The sequence below is a fragment of the Ovis canadensis genome, chromosome 7 (assembly GCF_042477335.2).
Source record: "Ovis canadensis isolate MfBH-ARS-UI-01 breed Bighorn chromosome 7, ARS-UI_OviCan_v2, whole genome shotgun sequence".
NCBI lineage: Eukaryota > Metazoa > Chordata > Mammalia > Artiodactyla > Bovidae > Ovis > Ovis canadensis.
The window spans coordinates 82,850,746-82,877,571 of record NC_091251.1 but is presented as its reverse complement, the minus strand read 5'-3'; the positions used below and the strand labels follow the sequence as shown (position 1 = coordinate 82,877,571).

Genomic DNA, 26,826 nt, shown 5'->3' with positions numbered 1-26,826 from the left:
TAGTCTTTTCAATGTGACAGATTTTAAAACTTACTTTCACATGCTTAATCAGAGGAATTGAAACCTAAATTAGGTTATTTTTATATCTACAACTCTTTAAGCTGTTGGAACTTATTTTTAAAGGCCAACTGCTAAATATTATCAACATGCTGTATTTCAAATCACTAAATACATCTTAACTACCGGATTCTAAAGACATGGGCCACTTAAAGTCACAGGCGCGCGTGCGCGCATACACACACAATAAACGCACACGCCCCCACCACTGTTGGATTGTCTGGCTTTGACAATTACTTTAACTATACGTAGGCAAATTCAAGCTGATACACATCTTAATGAAAAAATAAGTAGTCAGAAAGAAACCCACTTAAAAATAGATCAAGGAACAACATAGACTTAAATCTTTTATAGTCTTTCTAATAGAACCAGTTCCATCTATGCCTTGAGTAACAGTATTTTCCAATTAAGAGACTAACATCTTTCCCCATGAGAAACTTCTCATTTACAATGGTACGGTGTTTTAAAATAAGGGTGGAGTAAAGGAGGAATTACACATACATGATTAAATTTCTTGTTTGTTAAATCAAGCTTTATTGATAAAATGGAATTCAGAATATCTTACTAGGAACAGCAGCAGGCCCAGCCAATCATGATAGCAAAAATGTGGCAGTCTCCTACTATTTGTAGGAAGCTGCTGCTTATCAATTAGTAATTAAATGTAAGGACTTGTAAAAGAGGTGCAAAGAATCAAGGCATTTTAGCCCCAAGATTGATATTCTTATGAATATACTCTATTACCTGCAATACTCATGGCAACAAGGAGAGAACCTAAAAGACAGTTAAATGAAGGGATCAACTTTATCAACAATTCCAATCCCACTGCCAAGAACATTAAAAGAGTTTTCAATTAACTCCCTGGATATTCAGCTTTGTAGTAATATTTTGGAATAATTCTCCATAATCAGGTGCACATGTGAGTGTCTAGCTGACACGGCTGCTGCTCTTCCTGTCCCAACCCCAAGTCCAAACACAACATGACTTGAAAGGGCTATATATCTGTTGCATCACACAATAAGCCAAATATTTCTTATAACTTCGATAGTGATTTAAAGCAGTTCATAATTAAATATGAGCATTTTGTACAAGGACAATTACACTTTACAAAAAACAAAATCATACAACAAAAATTGCTGGAGTCTGATTTACAACATATGAATTATGGTTTGAAATCACGTTTACATAAGTCTCAAATTTACAACAACAACAAAAAATCAGTTCTGGGCTAGCTGTTGTACTGCTGAAGTTCTCTGGTGTCATCACTCTCACCCATGTCATATATGCCCTTCTTTAAAGTTGAGGATGTATGTTTAAAAGGTTCAATGAAGTTGAGCTGCACTCTCCTTTGGAGGTGAAGGTAAACTCCGTGGCTAGATGAGCAGTTTTACCACATATCATCAGTTGATGTAGAGTCCTTTATAGAAGGAAACAAATCAAAACAATGAACTAAATTAAAACTTAAAGATGCATTATTTTCTGGGTAATGCAGAAAGACACGGTTTTGTAAGGTTGATCTTTAGGATATAAATGTTTTCTATAGTATATATGTAAATGTGTTTATGAAATATCAATATATAATCTATTCCAAGAATTGTTACAAGGCAAAAGAATCAGACACAACTTAGAGACTAAACAACAAGAACCTTTGGGTTTGGTTTTGGAGTAAAATATTTAATATAAGATTTTACGATGAGGTTGACCAAATGTATTTCTAAACCAATAAATTACCAGAAAGAATTTTATTTTTCTCTTCAATAAACCCAATTTATTTTTAGAATATTATCTTTATAAATTTTTATTGCATAAAAACCTCAAGAGATTTGAGGATGCTTCATAATGCAGCATATAAAATATTTCAGAGCCAGGCTGAAATGATTTTAAGTTACCAGTTTTTTGTAATCACAACAGTACAATTGAATTGTAATAGAAAACTTAACTGAAGAATGTTGCTGTTGTTAGTCACTCAGTCGTGTCTGGCTCTTTTGCAACCCCATGGACTACAGCCCATCAGGCTCCTCTGTCCATGGGATTTCCCAGGCAAGAATGCTGGAGTGGGTTGCCATTTCCTTCTCCAATAGATCTTCCCAACCTAGGGATCAAACCTGCATCTCCTGCATTGGCAGGCGGATTCTTTACTGCTGAGCCACCAGGGAAGCCCTAATTGGAGAATACAACATTCTATACATCTTTATATACACAGAATTCTCTACTTTAGTATTTATTTATTTATTTTTATTTTTATTTTTTCTACTTTAGTATTTAAATGATATGTGTAGGGTTCCTGGCATAGAATGGGTATTAATGGAGATAGGCATTCTGAGGTCTGTTGCAGCTGCTTACAAAACTCAGAATTAATTCAAGAAACTGAGCAGAGATACTCCCAACTTCAAAAAAAATTTAGTGGGAAAAAACTTCTGAAGTTGATTGCTTGAAGAGACTTAAAAAAATAATTAAAAGGGACTTTCCTCCTGTTTGAGTTAAATGGCCACTCATCATGATTAATGTCCTCAAGCGCTAGAACTGTGATGCAGGCAGAGTTCAGAGCAATCCATCAAGGGTGTGTGTAAGAGAATGGGTGCAATAAGCAGCTCTGCAAAAACAGGTAGGAAGGATCTGCATTCAGAGTGGAAGGGAAGGGAAAGCAGAGGAGCTAAAATGGTACTTACGGTGTCATCATTTTTATATGGATTCAGTCTATTGTAAACGGCTTCAATTACATTCCGCCTAAATTTAGAGAAAAAAAAAATACAGAAAGTTAATTCTTCAGAGCACAAGACTGCTTAGTAACTCACAGCCAGGTGTTCATTAAAATGTCAAGGATAATCATTCACAAATTATTTTACTTATATTTCTTACTGTCAATAACTGAGCTTTATCTTAAGATATTTGGGCCCCATTGTTAAAGTAGAGGTGAATTTATTCTGAAATGTACCATTCTACTAATACAATTAATAGAAGAAAAAAGTCATGGCTTGGGGGGGCGGGGGAAATCGGTCTGTATGGTTTATGTCTATTTGAACTGGCATTTAGTTTTTATAAGTCAAAAATGATGATACATTTCTTAAGAAATATTATTAATATATTCTGGTTAAGACTTGAATGTTTTGAAGTAGATATAACTTCAACATCTGTTATGGTAAAATAATTTAGATATTTTACATATAGGTTTCTGCTTTTCATAATGCCCCTTTAAAAAAGCTCTATTAAAACTAAAATGTCAAATATGACATTTCCCTGGCAAGTCTAGTAATTACTTTTTGAATAATATTTTATTAAAAATAAGAATCGGTAGTGGTACTTCTGAGTTATAGCCTCCCTACTTACAAAACTGACTTGAAGCAATTTTATATTCAATCATTTCACAGAATATCTTATCAGAAGAAACAATTTCCAAGACATAAATGCTTCAAACAGGAAGTTTTGAACAATTACATGAAATTTTTAAAAACATGGCTACACTCACAGAACAAGTAGAGAAACAAGGAAATTTGTCAATATATTTTTGTAGATCAATTACGTGGACATCTGAGGTAAAAATGTCTTAAGCCTTGAACTGTAAAACTGCGTAAAGTCTCCACTGCAGTTTACAAAGATGTAAGGTTAATATTTAACACAGACTAAGTCCAATTCTATGAACTAAAGTGCAAAGAGAAAAAAATAAGAAATGCATCTACCTATCTTCCTTCACATCAAAACCCGAGCAACCAGCATCGACAACCAAAAACAGGAAAACCAGAGATCCAGAGAAATGGTCCAGGTGGAGGAAGAGACAGATGCTCATCCATGGGGTATTCAGTTATCCAGAGATTAACAAAATCAAATTGTAGTAGGAATAATACTGACACCTGGAATTTTATAGTACTATGTAATTTAGTTTAAAATTTTCTTTTGCTGTATTATCTCATTTACACTATATGAGATAATCAGTGTAATCTAAGCCTCCACTAAAGACAGCCTTCAGTATAATTAGTTACAATGATATTCTGATACCTACTCCAGATAAGCACCATATATCATTAACACTGAAAAGCAATGAACCACAAGGTAAACATTCTGAAGTCACTTTAGAAATTATGTAAGTACGCATCTGACCTACTGACGCCAAACATTTTCATGTACTGAGACAAACGCTAAGAGTGTTCAAAATGTAACTTACTTGCTTGCCAGTTCACCCCCTGGTGGGAGGCTGGGTATGTTCTCACTCGCTAATGTGCGCATCACATGGACTAAGTCAGGGACGCCTTCCCCCTGCTTCTTTATGATTTCTGGGAATCAGAAGTACTTTTTTTGTAAGTGTTATTCAAACTTAATAATAATAATAATAATAATAATAAAATGAAACAAAGATAACTTAGGTTTTTAAAGACGGCATATACCACATCTGAGATTTTCTAAACTAGTACAAGGAAAAAAAAAATCAAATTGAACTTTGAAAATTGATGACAAAAGGATGTACAAAATGATACAAGAGATACAATACTTTCCAGATTAACTTCAAAGACCAAATATAAACAAGATAAAAATGTGAAAAAAATTCGTATTAAAATCAATATATTACATAATCAGGGATACATGTGTACACATGAGGATATTCCTCTTAAGATGCCAGCTAGTTACTTCTGAGGAGATTAACTCCTCTAATTAGACTGGAAACATGTTTCCTGAATTTTGCCTTGAAAATACAATACACAGATTTAAAGAAAAATAAACAATTGCAAGATCTTAAAAAAGAAAAAAGAAACCCTGTAAGTATGTGGGATTTACTGATGATACACTAACACAAATCATATTTACATGTTTATATTTACAAAATGATATTTAAGTAGCATGGGCCGAATAGGTCATACACTTGACACTACTCCCAACTTAACTTCTATCTAAAGTATCTTTAAGCAATAAACAGATAAATACCATTTCCTGTTGATTATCTGAACAAAGCCTACAGAACAGAAAAAAGTCTAAATTTCATAAGTTTTTTTAAAAAGAAAAAATTTGATAAACCATACAACTGTATTTAAAATTGTTAATTTTAAAACTGTTATTAAATAGGAGAGTGATATGATCTACAGTATTGCCATGAAGATGCATATTGTCATTCATACCACAGAATACCAACCCATTATGCACAAACAACTCAAAAGAGTGCTCAAATTATTCACTTTAAGTCCAATAAGTCTTTACCTGGAGTTTTAGCATATTTATTCTAAACATAAGATCATGCCCAGAGTATTTGTGGTTATATGCTCAATTTTTTGTTTTCCATTATTTACACTAAGAAATTTTCTTTGTTATCACCGGATATCATTCTAGTTCTCAATCTGTAAATACCATTGAAAATAACAATGCATGTAAAGATCTTTCATCCTTCAATCAAGTTTCAAAATATTAATTCACCATTAAAGGCACATATTAAAAGACAGACGCTGCTACCCATACTTCTTTAAATGGCTCAAATTGTCCTTTTTAGGATTAAGGCCAAATTTTACCATCTCTTTTTTAAACCAGTCTTAAATCTGAACAAAAAGCAAGGATCTCAGATTTGGTTTGCCAAGTTCCTTTATTGTATAATCTTTAACATCTAGTATATTTATTCTACATGATTCTAATGCTGGAAATTTGCTGTACAAAAATAAAGGAATTTGATGTTTACCTAAACTGCACAATTTCACAATCTAAAGCTGTAATACACTTAACATACAGTCTCTGCTAAGCCAGTACAATTATTGGACAGATAACTAGATACAATATAAATGAACACTGATGATAAATTCAATTGATGCTTTCAGGTCTAAAAACATTACCTTGAATCATCTATATTTGATGTATTATATACCTTCTTTGTTAAAATATAAAAATTAGGATATTTTAATTGTGAAGAAAATTACAGGAAGACAAATTCTTTAAAAAAATAAGACTTTAAAAACAGTCATATCTCCTGTTCCACATGGGACAATACATTTAAACTATCTGAGCATTTAACACTACACTAGCCTTGCTTCTTTCTGCTTTAAAAAATAAAGAAAAAGAAATTTTAAGAAATATTCCTTTAACTGTTCTTGGACCATACATTTCCATTAGAATTGTAAAAAGACTGAATGCTTTTAAGAATATATGTGTATAGAAGACCTACATTTCACATGCTCACATATGCTGCTCCTCCCCACTTCCCTCTGCTAAGTCTGAGAAATTCTAATAGTTATCTCCAAATTAGCAACTTTAAAGCTTGTGCAGTCAGTAGCAAATAAAAATATATAAACGACACAGATATCATCTTAAATTGGCTTAGAAGGACCACAGCCTTAAGTGGTATGGTTTAAATTATGAGCTCCATCTTTTCACAACCCTAGAGAGTCAAGTATAGGAGGAGAGCTAAAAAGCCTTTGTCTTTTTCTGTGGTGTGGACAGAGAAGCCAAAAGTATTCAGTGCAAATAAAATGAGGTTTAGTAGGTCACAGCAATTTAGTGAAGGCATGTATTTAAAGAAAGGAGAATAGAAAAAGGTATTCAGTGCCTGTTTTAAAAGCTGACTGCAGTATTTATTACTTTTTAAGACACATAACAATTTTTACAATGCAAATAGCTACATTCTTTCTATGTTTTTAAATATAGTAGTGATTTTAATTAATGTAATATTTAGATGCAGTCTCATCAAATCTACCTTGGTAAAGAATATTGTATTTCTGACATAATAATCTCCAATTGAATAGCACAAGTATAACAAAACTTCAGCATACCCAAAATATTGAGTATTAATGTAAAGTTTGTTCAGATGGCAATTCTTGCTTGGTAATAGGCAATACAAAACTTAACATTATAACATAAAATCACCTATCTAAAGCAATTATTTATAATTGCCTCAAAAACTTAAGAGTGCACACTAAAGAGAAAAAGCAGCAATTCATTTCTAAAATTTGACTTCATTTCTTAGTAAATAAAACTAAACTCCGTATTTCTTTAAATCAATAAGAAAACATGTACACTCAAGTTAAAGTGCCAATAAATTAAATATCAACATATTTCAATATATATTCCTCTTCAGATTTTGTATTTTTCTAAGAACAAGCAGTGTGAACCAATGTGCTGTAACTTGGTAGCATTCTAAATATTTTCTTACTGTATTATGTATAAATAACTCATACTGAAATGAATTGTTTAAAACAAAGAATTTCCAAGACCCTTGGTAATGAGGAAACAAACTCATTGAATAGTATGCTCAGTAAGTGAAATACTAAGTACTACTACGTATATACTTTTAATAGATATATCACTATCAAGTAGGGGAGAGAAGTAAAAAACAAAATAGCAACTCTAAGACAGTACTGGAAATCAAAACCAATCACCATCCTAACACCAGACTAATTTTAACTGGTATCAAACAGTCAAAAGAGAGAAAACAAAATTAAAGTGCATATTAATTTTAATAATGCAGGCACAACAGGATTTAAGTATATAGTATATCAATGTTTACATGGTATTAAAGGTCTTTAATAGTGTATCAATGTTTACATGCTATTAAAGGTCTTTAACGTGCAAAGTAATAACATTAGGAGCCCCCCCAAAAATGCGCTTTAACACTATCATAGGCATGTCAAGTTTTTCCTGCTTAAAGAAACTATATAATCTACATGCTTATTGCATATATGCAATAAACTGTAATTCTCTGGGGATACTTAATATTTATACCAAATAGCAGCTGCATCAATAATTATTTTAACATTTTTCAAATATTTGAAGGCATCACACTTGAGAGTTACAAATGCCTTTCTAATTGTCTCAAAGCAATCTGCAGAATTACGATAAATACACTTCCGTAATTTCCAACTTAATTTCTTGAATTTATTCAGCGTTTACATTTCTGCCAGGTAGAGACCTAGTATGTCTTCTATTCAGGTTTATGTTGTCTAGGTGAAGCAGTTTATGGCTTAGGCAAGAAGCTTTGAAATAGTTTAAAATAAAATTTTAAAAGCTGTGGCACATGAAAGGTATTAATAGCCAGGCTATAATCTTCAAGTTCTTATTTTAAAATTCCCAAAGATGTTAAATTCATAAACACAGCTTTACACAAAAGATGGCATTCAAATTATCACCATCATAAATAACCTATTTATAATAAACCACAAATCAGACTTTCCTGGCATAAAATTATTCATGCCAGTGAATTAATCAAGAATTTGAAAGCATACAAACACTTTACCAAGTATCCTGAACAGAATGTACTGGGCCATACTTGTTATTTCTAATATAACTGTAATAGGACAGTAACAAATACCTCAATAGCTACTACAGAAATGCCCTTTCCCACTTGTGTACACTAAACACCAAATGTTGAAGTCATGTACGTAAAGATCTAAAAGTTAACACGTTATAAAAGTTTGATTATGCTGAGGTTTTTCTTTAATAAAGCTACTTATTTTTTGTTAAGTGATCCACCTTCTACTCTGCTTTCCAGGTATTTGTCCAACTCTTCCTCCTTCTTCACTGCTTCTGGTGATACTTTGGGTGCATTTGGAAAACAGATCAATATCACACTCATGTTGTCTCGACTTCCCTGGGAAGAAAAAAGTTTGAGAAAACATTTTGTTTCCTTTTTGCTCTTCAAAGTCTTGAGAACCTTTACAGCCATGTCAATTATACTTGTTCTAGTGAAAATATATATTGTTTATAAGGAGAGAAAACTATATATGCCTATGTGGAAGGGCACCCCCCAAATACATATAGAGTACCTATGGTATACAGAATAATCAACACTCCAAAAGACAGGAAAGAAACACTACAGGTTAAACTCTACTGCAACAATAACTTTTTAAAGTTCTATAAATAAATATTTCTGAACATTTACTGGTGGCCTACTTAACATGAAGTGATACCTAACACAAATACACATACACACATACACTGAATTCAACAAGGTAGAAAATTCTAGTGATATTCTTTACAACATGATTTCATCTGTAGTTACACATGTCCCTGACAAATTTACATTTAAAATAAATTGTGGGACTAATTGATTTGCTTCATAATAAGTAGAAATATAGAATTAGAAATAAAACTATATATATAAAGTTTATAAACCAACTTTTAACTTTCATAATTTAAAAAAAAAGGTTTAACTTTTAGGAAGTACATTCATTTAAAGACACCTACATATTCAAAATACTATAATTACAATACTTGAATCAATTTTGGCCTCCCCACAAATCAGACTTTTCCTATTATTAATAATAACTGGGAGTTACCTTCTATAGAGCATAATGCAGAACAGATAAAGTGGAATCTGAGTCATAATTTACTAATATCTGAATCTGGTAAGTCTCTTAAGAAAACAGCTTTTAATTTAGTTAACAAAGTATTTAATTCTCAAGTGCTAATGGATAAACCTAACAAATGATTGCTACTTTGTCCCTTTTTTATACTAAAAAGGACAAAGAACATAAGCATCATTGTATTGTTCCTCCTAAATTCAGAAATTAACAGTGTGCACTATCAACTTGTTGTTCTATTGATTTTTTTAAACATATTTGTTAGATGTTACATAAACTTGATTTGTGTTGGATGTTACATAAACCTGAATTTTAGTTAAGATTTCAAGTATAGCTGGCAGTTGTGCATATAAAGCTACACACAGTATTCTGTTGACTTACTGTTTCTGAGTTTTAAAAGAAAATCAAATACACAGCCTCCGAAGTTTTATAAAATCAGCATTTTAAAAACAAACAAAAGAAAACCCACAAGAATTAGTAAGCATTATTGACAAAATACAAAAGTGTGGTAGAAAGAACACTGCACCCAGGTCAAGGGCTTGGATTCTAGTGTCATTGCTGCAACTAAAGGAGTAAGTTGCGTAACATTTTAAACTTCTTCAAAAGGGAGCAGCATATTTATATGTATACATTAGCTCATTAATTTCATTCCCCAGTCTTATGAGTTAGATACTATTTTCTCCATTCAAATAGCTGAGAGAGGCTGAACAATTTGTTCAAGACTGTACAGTACAAAAGTAACAGAGGTAAGATTTGATTCCACGTCTGACTCTTAAGGGGCTTCCCTGATGGCTCAGAGGGTAAAGCATCTGCCTGCAACGCAGCAGACCCAGGTTCAATCCCTGGGTCGAGAAGATCCCCTGGAGAAGGAAATGGCAACCCACTCCAGTATTCTTGCCTGGAGAATCCCATGGACAGAGAAGCCTGATGGGCTACAGTCCACGAGGTCGCAAAGAGTCGGGACACGACTGAGCGACTTCACTTTCTGACTCTTAAGTCTGCAGAACCTTCTGTTGCTCATCTGCACAATACCATTTGATTATCCAGACAACCCCATGAGACAGGGTAATAATATCTCTCTCTCGAACAATTAAAGAAACTGATTTTCCAGATAGTTTAAAGAGCTTACCTGAAGTCATACACAGTCTCATACCAAGTTCTTCTGACTCCATGTCCAAGGCTATTTCTATTACATAACACCAGATCATCACTAAATCCCCTCTGTTGGTGCTATGGATTCATTAGACCAGTCTCAAAGTACTTCCATAAACATACTGAGATATCACATGGTAAAATATTAAAATTCTAAAATGCCTTTCATTTATAGACAGTGAGGCTTAAACTCTCCCCATTCCCCTTTTGAAAACATTCACTTTGATACAGTCTTTTTACCTTTGATAATATTCCATAATATCAAAAAACTCAAGTAATTATGGTTACTAAAAAAGACTAAACATCCAGATTATAACTCTTGCATTTATGGTAACTGGATAATTTATTTCTAAGAAGTATTCCTATATTATTTTTGTAATTGATGAAAAGTATCCTGCAACTGTAGCAAAAACTTATTTCTGAGCTATAGGCTCTAAGATGATTTTATACTAGAGTAGTAATTAAGATACCATAAAATCATTTTGTCTTAAAAAGAAAAAGTCTAGCTACCTTATACAAACAGGTGTCGACTACTTCATTGCAAACTTTCTCAAGGTCATCAGTGACTTCAAGTCTGGATCTTACAAAATCACAGAGCTCTTCATTTCCCATGACATCCCAAATACCATCACATGCAAGAATAATGAATTGATCATCTTCTTCAGATCTTTCAATATCATGGACTTCAGGCTCTGGTGAAACAAGCTGCTCTGTAGGACCTTTTCCATGGACACATTTGTAATCAAAGTCCCCAAGGGCCCTCGACACAGCCAGAGAGCCATTCACACGCTGAATCATTACAGAACCACCTGCATTCTGAATTCGTTCTTTTTCCAGCGGATTACTTGGTTTGTGATCTTGTGTGAAGAAGTAAACTTTCCTGTTCCTACACAGTAACCCTCTTGAGTCTCCACAGTTAATGAAGTAGGTGTGTTGAGGAGAAATGAGGACACCCACAGCTGTTGACCCACTTCTGTCAGCACCGTGTTTCTTCTCCGACATAACTCTCATATGTTCATCAATCTCCAGGAAACCTGTTCTGATTCCATTCTTCACATTTTCCACAGAAGGTGCTCCTGCAGACCCTTTAAAATCCTGGTTATTGGTGATGTGATCTAACAAATGCTCACAGCAGTATTTGGCAACCTGAGAACCAGCATGCCCGTCATACACAGCAAAGAACGACCATGTTTCAAGTCCACTCGGCAAACCGATCACAGCAGTATGTGCATCCTCCATTTCAACTCGCCAGCCTTGCATGCTGCTTAGCCCATATCGCAACCCATTACCCTGCCCCTGGGCATTATGTTTTTCCATCTTTGGTTTGTCTAAAAATGCTCCCATTATGTCTTGATTCTCTAGGTCTGCAAAGGAAGAGAAACAAAAAAGTTAATAACTATCTTATAAACAAACTATCAATATGTATCCAACAACCGTTTTTTTTAAGAGTGAAGGAAATAGAAAGAAAGCTTAAATATTTTAGTTGAGTATTCAGGATTTTCCAAAGTTTGGTTCCAAATATCTAGTTTTATTCTTATTACACAAACCCTCTGAAAACAAATAAAAAAAAACAGATCCACTTACAATGATCCAAACTTGCATGCTCCTTCCCTTAAGCCTTTCCTCATGTCAGTGCTCTTAACTGGGATTTCCCACCTTTCCTCCTTCCTTATATAAGTACGTATACCAGTCCTTTATATTCTAGCTCAAATTCTATGTTTTCCATAGGTTTTTCCGTCTTTGATAAGCCGATGTTATTAAATTACTGTAAGTCATTCAGCCTCAATTTTCAAGCTGCAAAGCCATTATACACATATAACAAAATTTATCTACTATAACCTAACCTAGTGGTAATAACACATATCATTATTATAGCACTTTACAATCACTCGGTATAAACAAAAGGTCTAGGACAGCATTGTGGGCAAGTCTGAAAGTTTGGCTAACCTTTCCCAACAATCAAAAGCGAAAACCCCTGACTTGGAATGGGCTTACAAGGCAGGAAGACAGTGTTCAGGATTTAGGTTGGCCTTTACTTGAGTAATAGCCTAGGAATGTAGAGACTTGGGGTCCAAGTCATCAAATGAGTCACAACTGAATGCAATCTGAAAGAAGGATAGAATGAGATTTAATGAAGATGAAGGGAGATGGGTAGGAGTGGGGAAAGTACCTAGGTAAATTAGGATGAGCTTAGGAAATTGGGAATTTGTGATACTATGATGCTAAGCTCTGAAAAGAAGATGGGAAGAGAAACAGGAAGAAGAAAAACAACTCAGGAACATTTCCCGGCAACCTCTCCCTCCTCCTTTATCCTACTAAAGCCAAACTAATACACAGCAGAGAAGTCTGGCTGATTGGTATGATAAAATGATCTCCTGCCTACTTGTCCACTTCCATTACAGTTCCACTAATGGAAGTTAAATAATGAAAACTAGCCATTATTCCTTTCTTAAGGTGGTATTCATCAAATGGATACACAATATGGCAAGGGTGAGTGTTTTGATGGGACAAAAGATAAAATAGTAATGACATCTTAATAGCAGACATCGTACAAGATGAACTCTAGATCATTCTAAGTTTTGCAAGCGTTACTTCAAATTATTCTCAACAAAACTCTGAGGTAGGTTATAATATTATGTTCAGTTTATATTAGGTTGATGAAAAAGTAATTGTGGTTTCAAACCTTGAATTTTAAATCACTGTAACCAGGCTCAAACACATCTTTATTAATCAAAATAGGAACCATTACAATCAAACATTTTTGCCAACAAGAAATAAGTCTGTGTATTCTTGTAGTGCAAAAATCCATGCTTGGGGGCTTCCCTGGTGGCTCAGCGGTAAAGAATCTACCTGCCAATGCAGGAGACATGAGTTCAATCCCTGCTCCGGTAAGATCCCACACGCCTCAGAGCGACTAAGCCACAACTACTGAGCTTGTGCTCTAGAGCCCAGGAACTGCAACTACTTAGCCCATGTGACCCAACTACTGACGCCTGTGCATCCTAGAGCCTGTGCTCCACAACAAGAGAAGCCCCCACAATGAGAAGCCCCCACATGGCAACTAGAAAGTAGCCCTTGCTCTCGGCAACTGGAGAAAAGCCCACACATCAATGAAAACCCAGCATGGTCAAAAATAAATTAATAAATAATAACGAAAAATCCATGCTTGGGGATTCAATCAACTCTCGGAAAGCATTTTCTGCCTCCTGCTGATTGTGGAAGCTATTTTCCCTGCAAAAAGTTGTCAAGATGCTTGAAGAAGTGGTGGTTGGTGAGAGGTCAACTGAATGTGGCAGATGCGGCCCAATTTATCCAACTTCTGAAGCACTGGCTGTGCAGCGTGCAGTCAGGCATTGTGAAGACTGGGCCCTTTCTGTTGGCCACTGCCAGCCAGCTGCAGGCACTGCAGTTTTCGGTGCATCTCATAAAGCTGCTGAGCACACTTCTCAGATGTACTGGTTTTACTGGCACTCAGAAAGCTGTAGTGGATCAGATGGGCAGCAGACCACCCAACAGTGACTATGACTTTTTTTGGGTGCAAGTTTGGCTTTGGGAAGTGCTTTGGAGCTGCTTCTCGGTCCAACCACTGAGCTGGTCATCACTGGTTGCATATAAAATCCTTTTCGTTGTGTGTCACAATCCAGTGGAGAAATGGTTCACTGTTGTTGCATAGAATAAGAGAAGACAGCACTTCAAAATGATGATTGTTTTTTTGGTTTTCAGTCAGTTCATGAGGTACTCACTTATTGAAGCTTTTTCACTGTTCCAATTTCAAATGCCGAATGACTATAGAATGGTCACTGTTGGGTTCTTGAGCAACTTATCATGTGTTTTAAGAGGATCAGCTTTGACAATGTCTCTCAATTGGTCACTGTCAACTTCCAGTGGCTGGCCAATACCATCCTCATCTTTAAGGTTCTTGTCTCCTTTGCAAAGCTTCTTGAACAACCATTGTACGTTTTGTCAGCAGCTCCTGAACCAAATGAGCTGTTGTGAGCTGTCTCCACTGGTTTATGACCCATTTGAACTCAAATAAAAAAATTGCTTGAATTTGCTTTTTGTCTAACATCATTTCTATAGTCAAAAATAAACAGCAAGTAATAAGTCATTAGCAAAAAAACAAAGTGAGAAATGCACATTAAAACGATGTGTAACATAACTACATTTATTTAAGAATGTATTCCAATATCCAATGGCAAAGTTCAACAATGCAAAATTGCACTTACTTTTGCACCAACCTAATAGATGAACTTTATTGAGACTAAAAAACTTGGCCAACATCACTTATCAGAAAAATTTATGGGAATTAGGACTCAAATTCAAGTATGCCTCACTCTAAGGCACCATTTACTAAGGCAATGGTCTCAGTCATGGTTGTACAAAAGAACTTATCTGTAGACCTTTAGAAAAAATCAAAATTAAAAAAAAATAGAATTTCCACAGTAGGATTGCAACCTAGGCATCTGTGTACCGCTGGTAAAAATTAGAGAGATGGAAAGTCTAGATAGGAAGATAGAAGATGATAGAGCTGTGGTGAGGTTAAGTCATCTGCTGAAGGTCAACAGCAAGTTGCCTCATCTCTGTACCTCAATTTTTTTAGCAAGGCTAAAGGGGAGGTAGGAGGGGTTACAGCCAGCCCTCAATATCTTTGGGTTTCACATCTGTGAATATGGAGGGCTCACCATATTCACTGCACTACCCTTACAGAAAGGACTTGAGCATCCACACATTTGGTATCCACGAGGGCTCCTGGAATCACTCCCTGTGGATAATGTTGGACAACCGTATACTTAAGACACTCGTATCACTAACCTAGCATTCTTTCTTTATCTGTAAAGTGGGCATATTAACACTTACCTCTGAATGTTGCTGCAAAAGTTTAAATGAGGTAATGGGTGCAAAGGAGTTACATTGAGTACAGCAAAAATGAGGAACTCTGCAAATGGAAACTATTTAATTATTACTACATTCTCACATACACAGCCAATCTAGATTCTGTTATTACCTAATAGGGACTTTACACTTTTATAGAAAAGTCCAGCAGTTATTTTCTAAATATACACATGAAGCTACCAAACAAATAATTCTTTGAAACTTTTGAAAAAATATATATTAGGAATGTAAAAATGTAACAAACCAAGTCAATCATATGATAAAATTTTAGGTCCAGCTCTACTGTAAATGCAAAAAATGCAAATTAATAATTATTATTAAACATTAATAATAATTATTAACAAATTAATAATTTTGTGTCTGGAGTTTCACATACTGAAAAAAAGCCATTTAGAAATCTTACCTCCTTGAATTCTGAATAATTTGCAGAAGCCTGGTGAAGCAGTTATATAAAAATAATACTTATCAGAAATTATATATAAGTAAGTACCTTCATAACTGTCATAGTACTTTGTATTGAAATGTTCAGACTGGCTAATAATGCTAGTGTTGTGACGCAACCTAGCATGTGCTCAGAGTTGACTAAATAAAATTAGTAGGCTAAAATGTAGGCTTTAAAAAACATAAAAGGCAGATAGGCATGGAAGATAGTCACCAAAGAAAGCAGAAGCTTCTTTCAGTGTCATTTTTTCCTGTGCCTACTCTATATAATTTGTTTTCTAAATTTCTAAATTACCAAGGGTAAATGACCAAGAAAAGAGGAGAGAAGAGGCAAAGAAGAAGAGAAAATAAAGGGAGAAAAGCAAGAAATCTCAACTTTTAACTTTTATTTTTGGGACTAACAGCAAACAGTAGTGCACTAATTGCAGTTTCTGGCAATGCCAATCTCAAATACTCAAGCTAAATAAAATATATTAATAAGCAAAGAACAATAAGAAGATGTATTTTTAAAGATTCAGAAGTTAAAGGTGGGAATGGGCAGGAGGGGAGGGTGGTGAACTCAGTATGCATTAGCTCCAAACTGGAAAACACCCATCAATTTATGAGATGACACTGAATGAGTAAAACAATTGCAGGCTGTCAACCAAAGCAAAAAGAAACAAACCACTCTGAAAGTAGGTCCACGGAAATGAAAAACAATTAGTGAACTAAAATTTTCAATAGAGACAATGAATAGCTAGATACCACAGTTAAACAATAAACAGAAAACCAATAAATGAGATCACTTCAAGGAATTCTTTTAGAACTCAGAAGTTCTTTCCTCATCTTGATTCCAAACATACAAACCCACCCATGTACGTACCCATCCTCCCTCAGACCTTTCTCTTGTATTAGCATACTCCATCCTCTCACTTAAGCTAAATCCTTCTATTATAGTGTTAGAGGCTAGGCTTCAAAGGAATCTTATACAACTTATATGTCTTCCCAGGAACCCAACACTATTATTCTCTTTTGACTCCTTTTATTCCTTTATGTTCAGCCTCTCCCTTCCTACTGCAGTACAACTTTTACAGACATTCAAATGTTACCCATTAAAAGTTAAGTATTTAGGTGACTCACTCCCTTTCGCTACCTCCTGCTTCTTTCTCTACGGTTGAGACTCTTTTTAAAAGTGTTGAAGCTCCAAACTGTTGTCTGGCCTTCCATCAAAACAAGTTCCTCCAAACTTAATCCAGTGGACATCTGGCTGGCTGATCACAGCAGTGATCAACACAATACTCCCTCTTTAAACACTGTTCCCACTGGCTTTTCAAGATGCTACCCACTCCGAGCTTTCCTCCTACTCCTAGCTCTTCCATGTCTCCTTTGCAGGACCATCTTCATCTCTCAAGCTGTTAAACATAAGCATTCAAGGCTTAGATCTAGGTTCTCTTCTCACTCTATGCTGGCTCCCGAGATGCCTTTATGCATCTTTTTTTTTTTTTCTTTCACAGCTTTTGCCAGTGAATGTCACCATCATTCATCAAAATGAATAGAAACCAAGGACATATCTTTGATATCTCTTTCTACTTCATCTCCCATCAGTCCATCATCAAGTTCCATGGATTGTACTACTTATATTATTTTAAATATATGTTAGATATTTTACAAAGACTTTCAAATCTGCCCAGTGTTTTCTCTAACACTGTAGTCTTCAAGCTATCATTACCTCTCAATGCGTTATTCTTCGAGGTAGTGTGTGCTCAGTTGCGTCTGACTCTTTGTGATCCCATGGATTGTAGCCCGCCAGGCTCCACTGTCCATGGAATTTTCCAGGCAAGAATACTGTAGTGGGTTGCCATTTCCTTCTCCAAGGGATCTTCCCAATCCAGGGACTGAACCTGGGTCTCCTGCCCTGCAGGCAGATTCTTTACCATCTTCAGTTCAGTTGCTCAGTCGTGTCTGACTCCAGGCCTCTCCGTCCATCACCAACTCCAGGAGTTCACTCAGACTCACATCCATCGAGTCAGTGATGCCATCCAGCCATCTCATCCTCTGCGTCCCTTTCTCCTCCTGCCTCCAAACCCTCCCAGCATCAGAGTCTTTTCCAATGAGTCAACTCTTCGCAAGAAGTGGCCAAAGTACTGGAGTTTCAGCTTTAGCATCATTCCTTCCAAGGAAATCCCAGGGCTGATCTCCTTCAGAATGGACTGGTTGGATCTCCTTGCAGTCCAAGGGACTCTCAAGAGTCTTCTCCAACACCACAGTTCAAAAGCATCAGTTCTTTGGTGCACAACCTTCTTTATAGTTCTACTCTCACATCCATACATGACTACTGGAAAAACCATAGCTTTGACTAGATGGACCTTTGTTGGCAAAGTAATGTCTCTGCTTTTTAATGTGCTGTCTAGGTTGGTCATAGCTTTTTTTCCACGGAGCAAGAGTCTTTTAATTTCATGGCTGCAGTCACCATCTGCAATGATTTTGAAGCCCCCCAAAATAAAGTCTATTGCTGTTTCCATTGTTTCCCCATCTATTTGCCATGAGGTGATGGGACCAGATGCCATGATCTTAGTTTTCTGAATGTTGAGCTTTAAGCCAACTTTTTCACTCTCCTCTTTCACTTTCATCAAGAGGCTTTTTAGTTCCTCTTCACTTTCTTTACCATCTGAGCCACCACAAAAGTCCAACATAGTGTTATAAGTCAACTGTATTTTAAACAAAACAATAGAAAATAAGACAAAATACCCCAAAACAAAAAAACAAGCTCATAAAAAAATATCATATTTGTGGTCACTAGGAGTGGTAAGAAAGGGAATTGGATGAAGGCAGTTGAACGATACAATCTTAACAGTTACAAGATAAATAAGTACTAGAGATGTAAGGTACAACATGATTAATATAATGAATGCTGCTGTGTGTTTTATGCATATATATATATATATATATATATATATATATGTTGTTAAGATAGTAAATCCTAAAAGTTCTTATCACAAAAAAAATTTTTTTTTGAATGTAGCAAGGAGATCCAGCCAGTCCATCCTAAAGGAAATCAATCCTGAATCTTCATTGGAAGGACTGATGCTGAAGCTGCAACTCCAGTCAATACTTTGGCCACCTGATGCAAAGAACTGAGTCACTTGAAAAGTCCCTGATGCTTGGAAAGATTGAAGGCGGGAGGAGAAGGGGGACGAAAGAGGGTGAGATGGTTGGATGGTATCATTGACTCAATGGACGTGAGTTTGAGTAAACTCCGGGAGTTGGGGATGGACAGGGAGGCCTCGCCTGCTACAGTTCATGGGGTTGCAGAGTCAGCTATGACTGAGCAACTGAGCTGAACTGAGATGACAGATGTTCAGCTAAACATGATCACTGTGGTAATCATTTCATGATGTATGTAGGTCAAATCATTATGGTGTACACCTTAAACTTACATGGTACTGTATGTCAATTATATATGAATAAGAGTGGAAGAAAAAGATATTACAAGTTTCACCATATCATTCTGTATTAAAAGTTATTCAATGACTATCCTCTCTTTAGGGGGGGATAATGAACTGCTTACTATGGCTCACATGAAATCCCTGAGTTGTCAGGAGCTCATCAACCTTTTCCAGACTTACCTTGCTTCATAATCCTCCCCACTCCATAACCACTCCACCCCAACAACATTCTCTACTCCAACCAGATGGCTTTCTTCAAGTACCTGGCACTTCTCACCGGTTCCTTCCTCCAAAATAACAAATAAATGCCACTCCCTCTACTTAAAAAGCCAATCCTTCCCTCTTACTCATTCTTAGATCTTAAGTATTAGGTCTTCAGGAAAGACTCCTTCAAATACCCTGGATCAGCTCCTTCAGCATGGAACACACAGCAGACCTTCAACAAACACAATAAAAGAACTCCAAAGAAAAAGCAGATGCAAATAATAAAAGTTTGCTAATAGAAACAGTACACCCACGGAATAAATATAAACATAAAAAGTAAGGCTTTCTGATGGAAAAAATAGAGAGGCTACCTACTGTTTTGTTGTATTAAAGTCAAATAATATGGTATCATTTGTTTCTTTTTCTCTTTAGTCCCCAGGGTGAGGTGTGTAGGGGGATGTTAGTAAAGCTATATAGCTTTTGTTTTTCAATGTATAACCCAATAAATGCTTGAGTTTAATGTTTCAAGTGCGGTTGAATATAATATATAGTTTTGGTTTAAGCATATAGGATTTTTGATAAGTTTTCTGTCATTATCTGGCATAACAATAATTATAGCACATAAATAGGTGTAAATTATCATTTTAGACAATACATTCAAAAATTAAAAAAGATGCTCATCTTATTCCTTATGCTTGCCTTTGTCTGATATTAAAATTTCAACCTTTGACTTCTTTTTTGTTTTATTTACTTAGTATATTTTGCTTACTACAAAGTTCTACATACTGGGACATATCCAATGAGTTTCTTGTTTTGATTAATCTCCTGATAGCACTAACCTACCTTTAAACAGATTTTACAGGAATGGTACATGTATAATACCCCTTTTCAGTGCTGGTATATTTGATAATATTTTTCAATTATCTTGAATTACTGTGATATTGAATGGTTTGCCTTGGAAATGAACAAAGATCATTCTGTCATTTTTGAGATTGCATCCAAGTACTGCACTTTGGACTCTTTTGTTGACCATGATGGTTACTCCACTTCTGAGGAATTTCCGCCTGCAGTAGTAGATATAATGGTCATCTGAGTTAAATTCACCCATTCCAGTCCATCGTAGTTCGCTGATTCCTAGAATGTCGACGTTCACTCTTGCCATCTCCTGTTTGACCACTTCCAATTTGCCTTGATTCATGGACCTGACATTCCAGGTTCCTATGCAGTATTGCTCTTTACAGCATTGGACCTTGCTTCTATCACCAGTCACATCCACAGCTGGGTATTGTTTTTGCTTTGGCTCCATCCCTTCATTCTTTCTGGAGTTATTTCTCCACTGATCTCCAGTAGCATACTGCGCACTCACTGGCCTGGGGAGTTCCTCTTTCAGTATCCTATCATTTTGCCTTTTCATACTGTTCATGGGGTTCACAAGGCAAGAATACTTAAGTGGTTTGCCATTCCCTTCTCCAGTGGACCACACTGTGTCAGACCTCTCCACCATGACCCACCCATCTTGGGTTGCCCCGTGGGCGTGGCTTAGTTTCATTGAGTTAGACAAGGCTGTGGTCCTAGTGTGATTAGACTGACTAGCTTTCTGTGAGTATGCTTTCAGTGTGTCTGCCTTCTGATGCCCTCTTGCAACACCTACCATCTTACATTCAATATCACAGTAATCCAAGTCTATGCCCCAACCAGTAACGCTGAAGCAGCTGAATTTGAATGGTTCTATGAAGACCTACAAGACCTTTTAGAACTAACACCCAAAAAAGATGTCCTTTTCAGTATAGGGGCTGCGGCTGCTGCTGCTAAGTCGTTTCAGTCGTGTCTGACTCTGCGCGACCCCATAGATGGCAGCCTGCCAGGCTCCCTCGTCCCTGGGATTCTCCGGGCAAGAATACTAGAGTGGGTTGCCATTTCCTTCTCCAACGCATGAAAGTGAAAAGTGAAAGTGAAGTCGTTCAGTCGTGTCCAACTCTTAGCTACCCCATGGACTCCAGCCCACCAGGCTCCTCCATCCATGGGATTTTCCAGGCAAGAGTACTGGAGTGGGGTGCCATTGCCCTCTCCTCATTATAGAGGACTGGAATGCAAAAGTAGGAAGTCAAGAAACACCTGGAGTAACAGGCAAATTTGGCCTTGGAATGCGGAATGAAGCAGGGCAAAGACTAATAGAGTTTGCCAAGGAAATGCACTGGTCATAACAAACACCCTCTTCCAACAACACAAGAGAAGACTCTACACGGGGACATCACCAGATGGTCAACACCGAAATCAGATTGATTATATTCTTTGCAGCCAAAGATGGAGAAGCTCTATACAGTCAACAAAAACAAGACTAGGAGCGGACTGTGGCTCAGATCATGAACTCCTTACTACCAAATTCAGACCTAAATTGAAGAAAGTAGGGAAAACCACTAGACCATTCAGGTATGACCTAAATCAAATCCCTTATGATTATACAGTGGAAGTGAGAAATAGATTTAAGGGCCTAGATCTGATAGATAGAGGGCCTGATGAACTATGGAATGAGGTTCGTAACGTTGTACAGGAGACAGGGATCAAGACCATCCCTATAAAAAAGAAATGCAAAAAAGTAAAATGGCTGTCTGGGGAGGCCTTACAAATAGCTGTGAAAAGAAGAGAAGTGAAAGGCAAGGGAGAAAAGGAAAGATATAAGCATCTAAATGCAGAGTTCCAAAGAATAGCAAGAAGAGATAAGAAAGCCTTCTTCAGTGATCAATACAAAGAAATAGAGGAAAAGAACAGAATGGGAAAGACTAGAGATCTCCTCAAGAAAATTAGAGATACCAAGGGAACATTTCATGCAAAGATGGGCTCAATAAAGGACAGAAATGGTATGGACCTAACAGAAGCAGAAGATAATAAGAAGAGGTGGCAAGAATACACAGAAGAACTGTACAAAAAAGATCTTCACGACCCAGATAATCACAATGGTGTGGTCACTCATCTAGAACCAAACATCCTGGAATGTGAAGTCAAGTGGGCCTTAGAAAGCATCACTACGAACAAAGCTAGTGGAGGTGATGGAATTCCAGTTGAGCTATTTCAAATCCTGAAAGATGATGCTGTGAAAGTGCTGCACTCAATATGCCAGCAAATTTGGAAAACTCAGCAGTGGCCACAGGACTGGAAAAGGTCAGTTTTCATTCCAATCCCAAAGAAAGGCAATGCCAAAGAATGTTCAAACTACCGCACAATTGCACTCATCTCACACACTAGTAAAGTAATGCTCAAAATTCTCCAAGCCAGGCTTCAGCAATACGTGAACTGTGAACTTCCTAATGTTCAAGCTGGTTTTAGAAAAGGCAGGCGAACCAGAGATCAAATTGCCAACATCCGCTGGATCATGGAAACAGCAAAAGAGTTCCAGAAAAACATCTATTTCTGCTTTATTGATGATGCCAAAGCCTTTGACTGTGTGGATAACAATAAACTGTGGAAAATTCTGAAAGAGATGGGAATACCAGACCACCTGACCTGCCTCTTGAGAAACCGATATGCAGGTCAGGAGGCAAGAGTTAGAACTTGACATGGAACAGACTGGTTCCAAATAGGAAAAGGAGTACGTCAAGGCTGTATATTGTCACCCTGCTTATTTAACTTATTTACAGAGTACATCATGAGAAACGCTGGGCTGGATGAAGCACAGGCTGGAAATCAAGATTGCCGGGAGAAATATCAATAACCTCAGATATGCAGATGACACCACCCTTATGGCAGAAAATGAAGAGGAGCTAAAAAGCCTCTTGATGAAAGTGAAAGAGGAAAGCGAAAAAGTTGGCTTAAAGCTCAACATTCAGAAAACAAAGATCATGGCACCTGGTCGCATCACTTCTAGGGAAATAGATGGGGAAACAGTGTCAGACTTTATTTTTTGGGGCTCCAAAATCACTGCAGATGTTGACTGCAGCCATGAAATTAAAAGACGCTTACTCCTTGGAAAAAAAGTTATGACCAACCTAGACAGCATATTCAAAAGCAGAGACATTACTTTACCGACTAAGGTCTGTCTAGGCAAGGCTATGGTTTTTCCAGTGGTCACATATGGATGTGAGAGTTGGACTGTGAAAAAGGCTGAGCGCCGAAGAACTGATGTGTTTGAACTGTGGTGTTGGAGAAGACTCTTGAGAGTCCCTTGGACTGCAAGAAGATCCAACCAGTCCATTCTGAAGGAGATCAGCCCTGGATTTCTTTGGAAGGAATGATGCTAAACCTGAAACTCCAGTACTTTGGCCACCCCATGCTAAGAGTTGACTCACTGGAAAAGACTCTGATGCTGGGAGGGATGAGGGGCAGGAGGAAAAGGGGATGACAGAAGATGTGATGGCTGGATGGCATCACTGACTCGATGGATGTGAGTCTCTGTGAACTCCTGGAGTTGGTGATGGACAGGGAGGCCTGGCGTGCTGTGATTCATGGGGTCGCAAAGAGTCGGACATGGCTGAGTGACTGAGCTGAACTGAACTTCATTATCTTCATAATAAATGCTAACTTTTCAGGGTCTAGATTTCTTTATCCTCAGCATTTACAGGTATTACTTCATTATTGCCTATCATCTGACATTGAAAAGAAATTTGAGGCCAGCCGCATTTATTTTTGTTTTTATTTTTGGCATGTTTTGTCTAAATTTTCATTTTCGTTTTTAAAAAATATTTTAACTTTATTGGAGTATAGTTGATTTATGGCTTGCATTTGATCCCTGGGTCAGGAAGATCACTGGAGAAGGGAATGGCCACCCACTCCAATATTCTTGCCTGGAGAACTGCATGGACAGAGTAGCCTGCTGGGCTATAGTCCACAAGGTCACAAAGAGTCAGTCATGACTGAGTGACTAAGACAAACACACACACACAGAATTGATTTACAATGTTGTGGTAGCTTCAGGTGTACAGCAAGGTGAATCAGTTAAACATAATACATACATACATTCATTCTTTTTCAGATTCTTGTCTCATACGGGTTATCACAGAATACTGAGTAGAGTTTACAATAGGTCCTTGCTGGCTATCTCCCTTACATGTAGCCGCGTGTATGCACTGAATCTACTGAAGCGCCTAGAGCCTATGCCCTGCAATGAAAAGCCACTGCAATGCCAAGTCCACGCCCTGCACCTAGAGAGCAGCCTCTGCTCTGCAACTAGAGAAAAGGCTGCACACAGCAATGAAAGCCCCAGTACAACCAAATACCAGTAATTGAATAAAAATAGATGCAAATATTTTAAAAAGGAAAAAGAACAAATTACATGGACAATGAAATTCATGAAATAATGCAAGTGGCCAATAAATATATGGAGCAATGATAAATCTATCTAGCCATTAAAAATAAATTTGCTTTTCACACATTGCTTTAATAAAGATCAAAAATTCATAACTATTGGCAAAGGAGAAAAATATATACTTCTCATAGGTAGGAGAGCAAACTGGTACTTTTTTGAAAGACATGCACCATATACATTAATTTTACATGATGACTTCCATTAAAATCATTTTGTATATTCATCCTTTGAAGTGCTCCTGTGTTCCAGTTGTGTTTTTAAATACATTACTATAAAACAGAAAATTAAGAAGACCAAGCCACCTGCTAAAGGCAAATTCTTACAATACAAAACACCTGAGGAAGCTGAAACTGTGAGTCTCCCAGGCTCAAGTAACAGAGATGCACAGAAGGCTACATCCCATAAGGACAGTAACAGAAACTACAAATGCCCCCGTGCAAGGCTGGGGCAGAAACCAGGCTCACTGAAACAAATGCCTGCAGTGGAGGGGCTCCTTGCCTATAAAAGGAGCAGGGGAAAGCTACTTAGTAACCATTGCATGGAAATTTAGTTTAAATGTAGTTACATGCTCCTTCAACAGAAGAATAGACCTTCTTTTGGTTTGTATTTCTTGGAGAGATAAGCCTGATCCTGATGTTATCAAGAATCAGGGGACCCAACCCTCTAATGTAAGACAGGGTTTCAGGCTGGAACATGCAAAACACACTAGATAAGGATGAAAAGAAAGAAAACGAACAAACAAATCCCACTTAATATGAAACCAAAACACACCAGGACAACTAAACTAAGATGGACAGCCAACAAACACCAACAATTGTAGGAATTCAACCTAGAAGAAAAAGTAGCAATCAGAAAATAACTTAAAATGTGCATGTTTAGTATCCTTCCAAAGCTAAAATACAAACAAAAACAATAGACATGAAGAGGGAAAAAAGGTAAAAAAACAGCCAGAAACCAAACCAGAATAGGCGGCAGTTGAGTGCGAGCAAGCAAGAACCTGAACATGATAAAGTATTCACTGAGAAATAAAAACAACCAAGGTCACATAAATTGGCTGAGCAAAGTCAACACGTAATTAGTAAATTGGAAAATGTACCTAGGAATTGCCTAGAAAATAACACAGAAATTAAGAAGAATTAGGAAAAAGCAGTATGTGAAGATATAAAGGCTAATAAATTTTCTAGAACTGAAGAAAGATGAGTCATCAGATCAATAATTTATTTAAAAGAATGCTACAGATAACACAACATACACACACCTAGGCATATCATGGGAATGTGTTCAGAATATCAAGTATGGTAAAACAGCAAATACTAACATCTACACCATACTTGAAATATGCAGGGCTCTAAATGCTTTCTATTAACGTAATCATGAGTCTCTATGATAGATACTACTTCATTACCTCTGTTGAGAACTTGCCCAAGGTCACCGAGTAAACAGTGGTGACAGGATATGGAAAAGGAATATTTTTTAAAATTACCAGAGGAAAACGTTTCATACAAAGGCATAACAATTAGGTAGAGACCAGACTTTCACAGTTCCAAGTCTGCCAAGTTTCATAATACAATGAAATAATATCTTGAGGGTGCTGATAGGAAGGGGGGAAAAACTATTAATCAAGAATTTTTATTTGAAAAAAAAAAAAAACCGTGTAAAATATACTTTCATACAAAAACTAAGGACATTTACAAGCCATACTCTGTTGCTAAAAAAATTACTAAAGGATACACTTCAGCAAGAAGAAAGGCAAATCCTTTAAATACAAGGAACAGTAAGTACAAAATCTGGTAAAATACACCCCATAGATTGTAGCTTGCCAGGCTTCTCTGTCCCTGGAATTCTCCAGGCCAGAATTCTGGAGTGGGTAGCCGTTCCCTTCTCCAGGGGATTGTCCCAACTCAGGGATCAAACCCAGGTCTCCCGCATTGCAGGTGAATTCTTTACAGTCCGAGCCACCAAGGAAGCCCTATAAATAAGGAAATGAAATTTATGCTACAAAAGGGGAAATAAAACTGTAGGCAATTATATACATGATGGAGTGAATGTTTGGTGTTTTATCAAATATAAGCTCATAAAAAAGTCAAACATACAA

At 36.6% G+C, this 26,826-nt stretch overlaps 1 protein-coding gene across 2 annotated transcripts in view; it reads right to left on the bottom strand.

Moving 5' to 3' along the window:
- Positions 1-567: 567 nt before the first annotated feature.
- Positions 568-26,826, bottom strand: part of PPM1A (protein phosphatase, Mg2+/Mn2+ dependent 1A) — a 46,013-nt gene continuing 19,754 nt past the window's right edge. The window contains exons 1-6 of one of the 2 annotated variants that reach the window (XM_069596750.1): positions 17,512-18,264; positions 10,980-11,833; positions 8,488-8,605; positions 4,214-4,322; positions 2,724-2,781; positions 568-1,471 (exon numbers count right to left, since the gene is read on the bottom strand). In XM_069596750.1, the coding sequence (XP_069452851.1) occupies positions 1,442-1,471; positions 2,724-2,781; positions 4,214-4,322; positions 8,488-8,605; positions 10,980-11,813 (1,149 nt within the window). In that variant the 5' untranslated portion in view covers positions 11,814-11,833; positions 17,512-18,264 and the 3' untranslated portion in view covers positions 568-1,441. Of the gene's footprint in view, positions 1,472-2,723; positions 2,782-4,213; positions 4,323-8,487; positions 8,606-10,979; positions 11,834-17,511; positions 18,265-26,826 lie in introns of those variants that run through there. The other variant, XM_069596749.1, reaches the window with a different exon arrangement.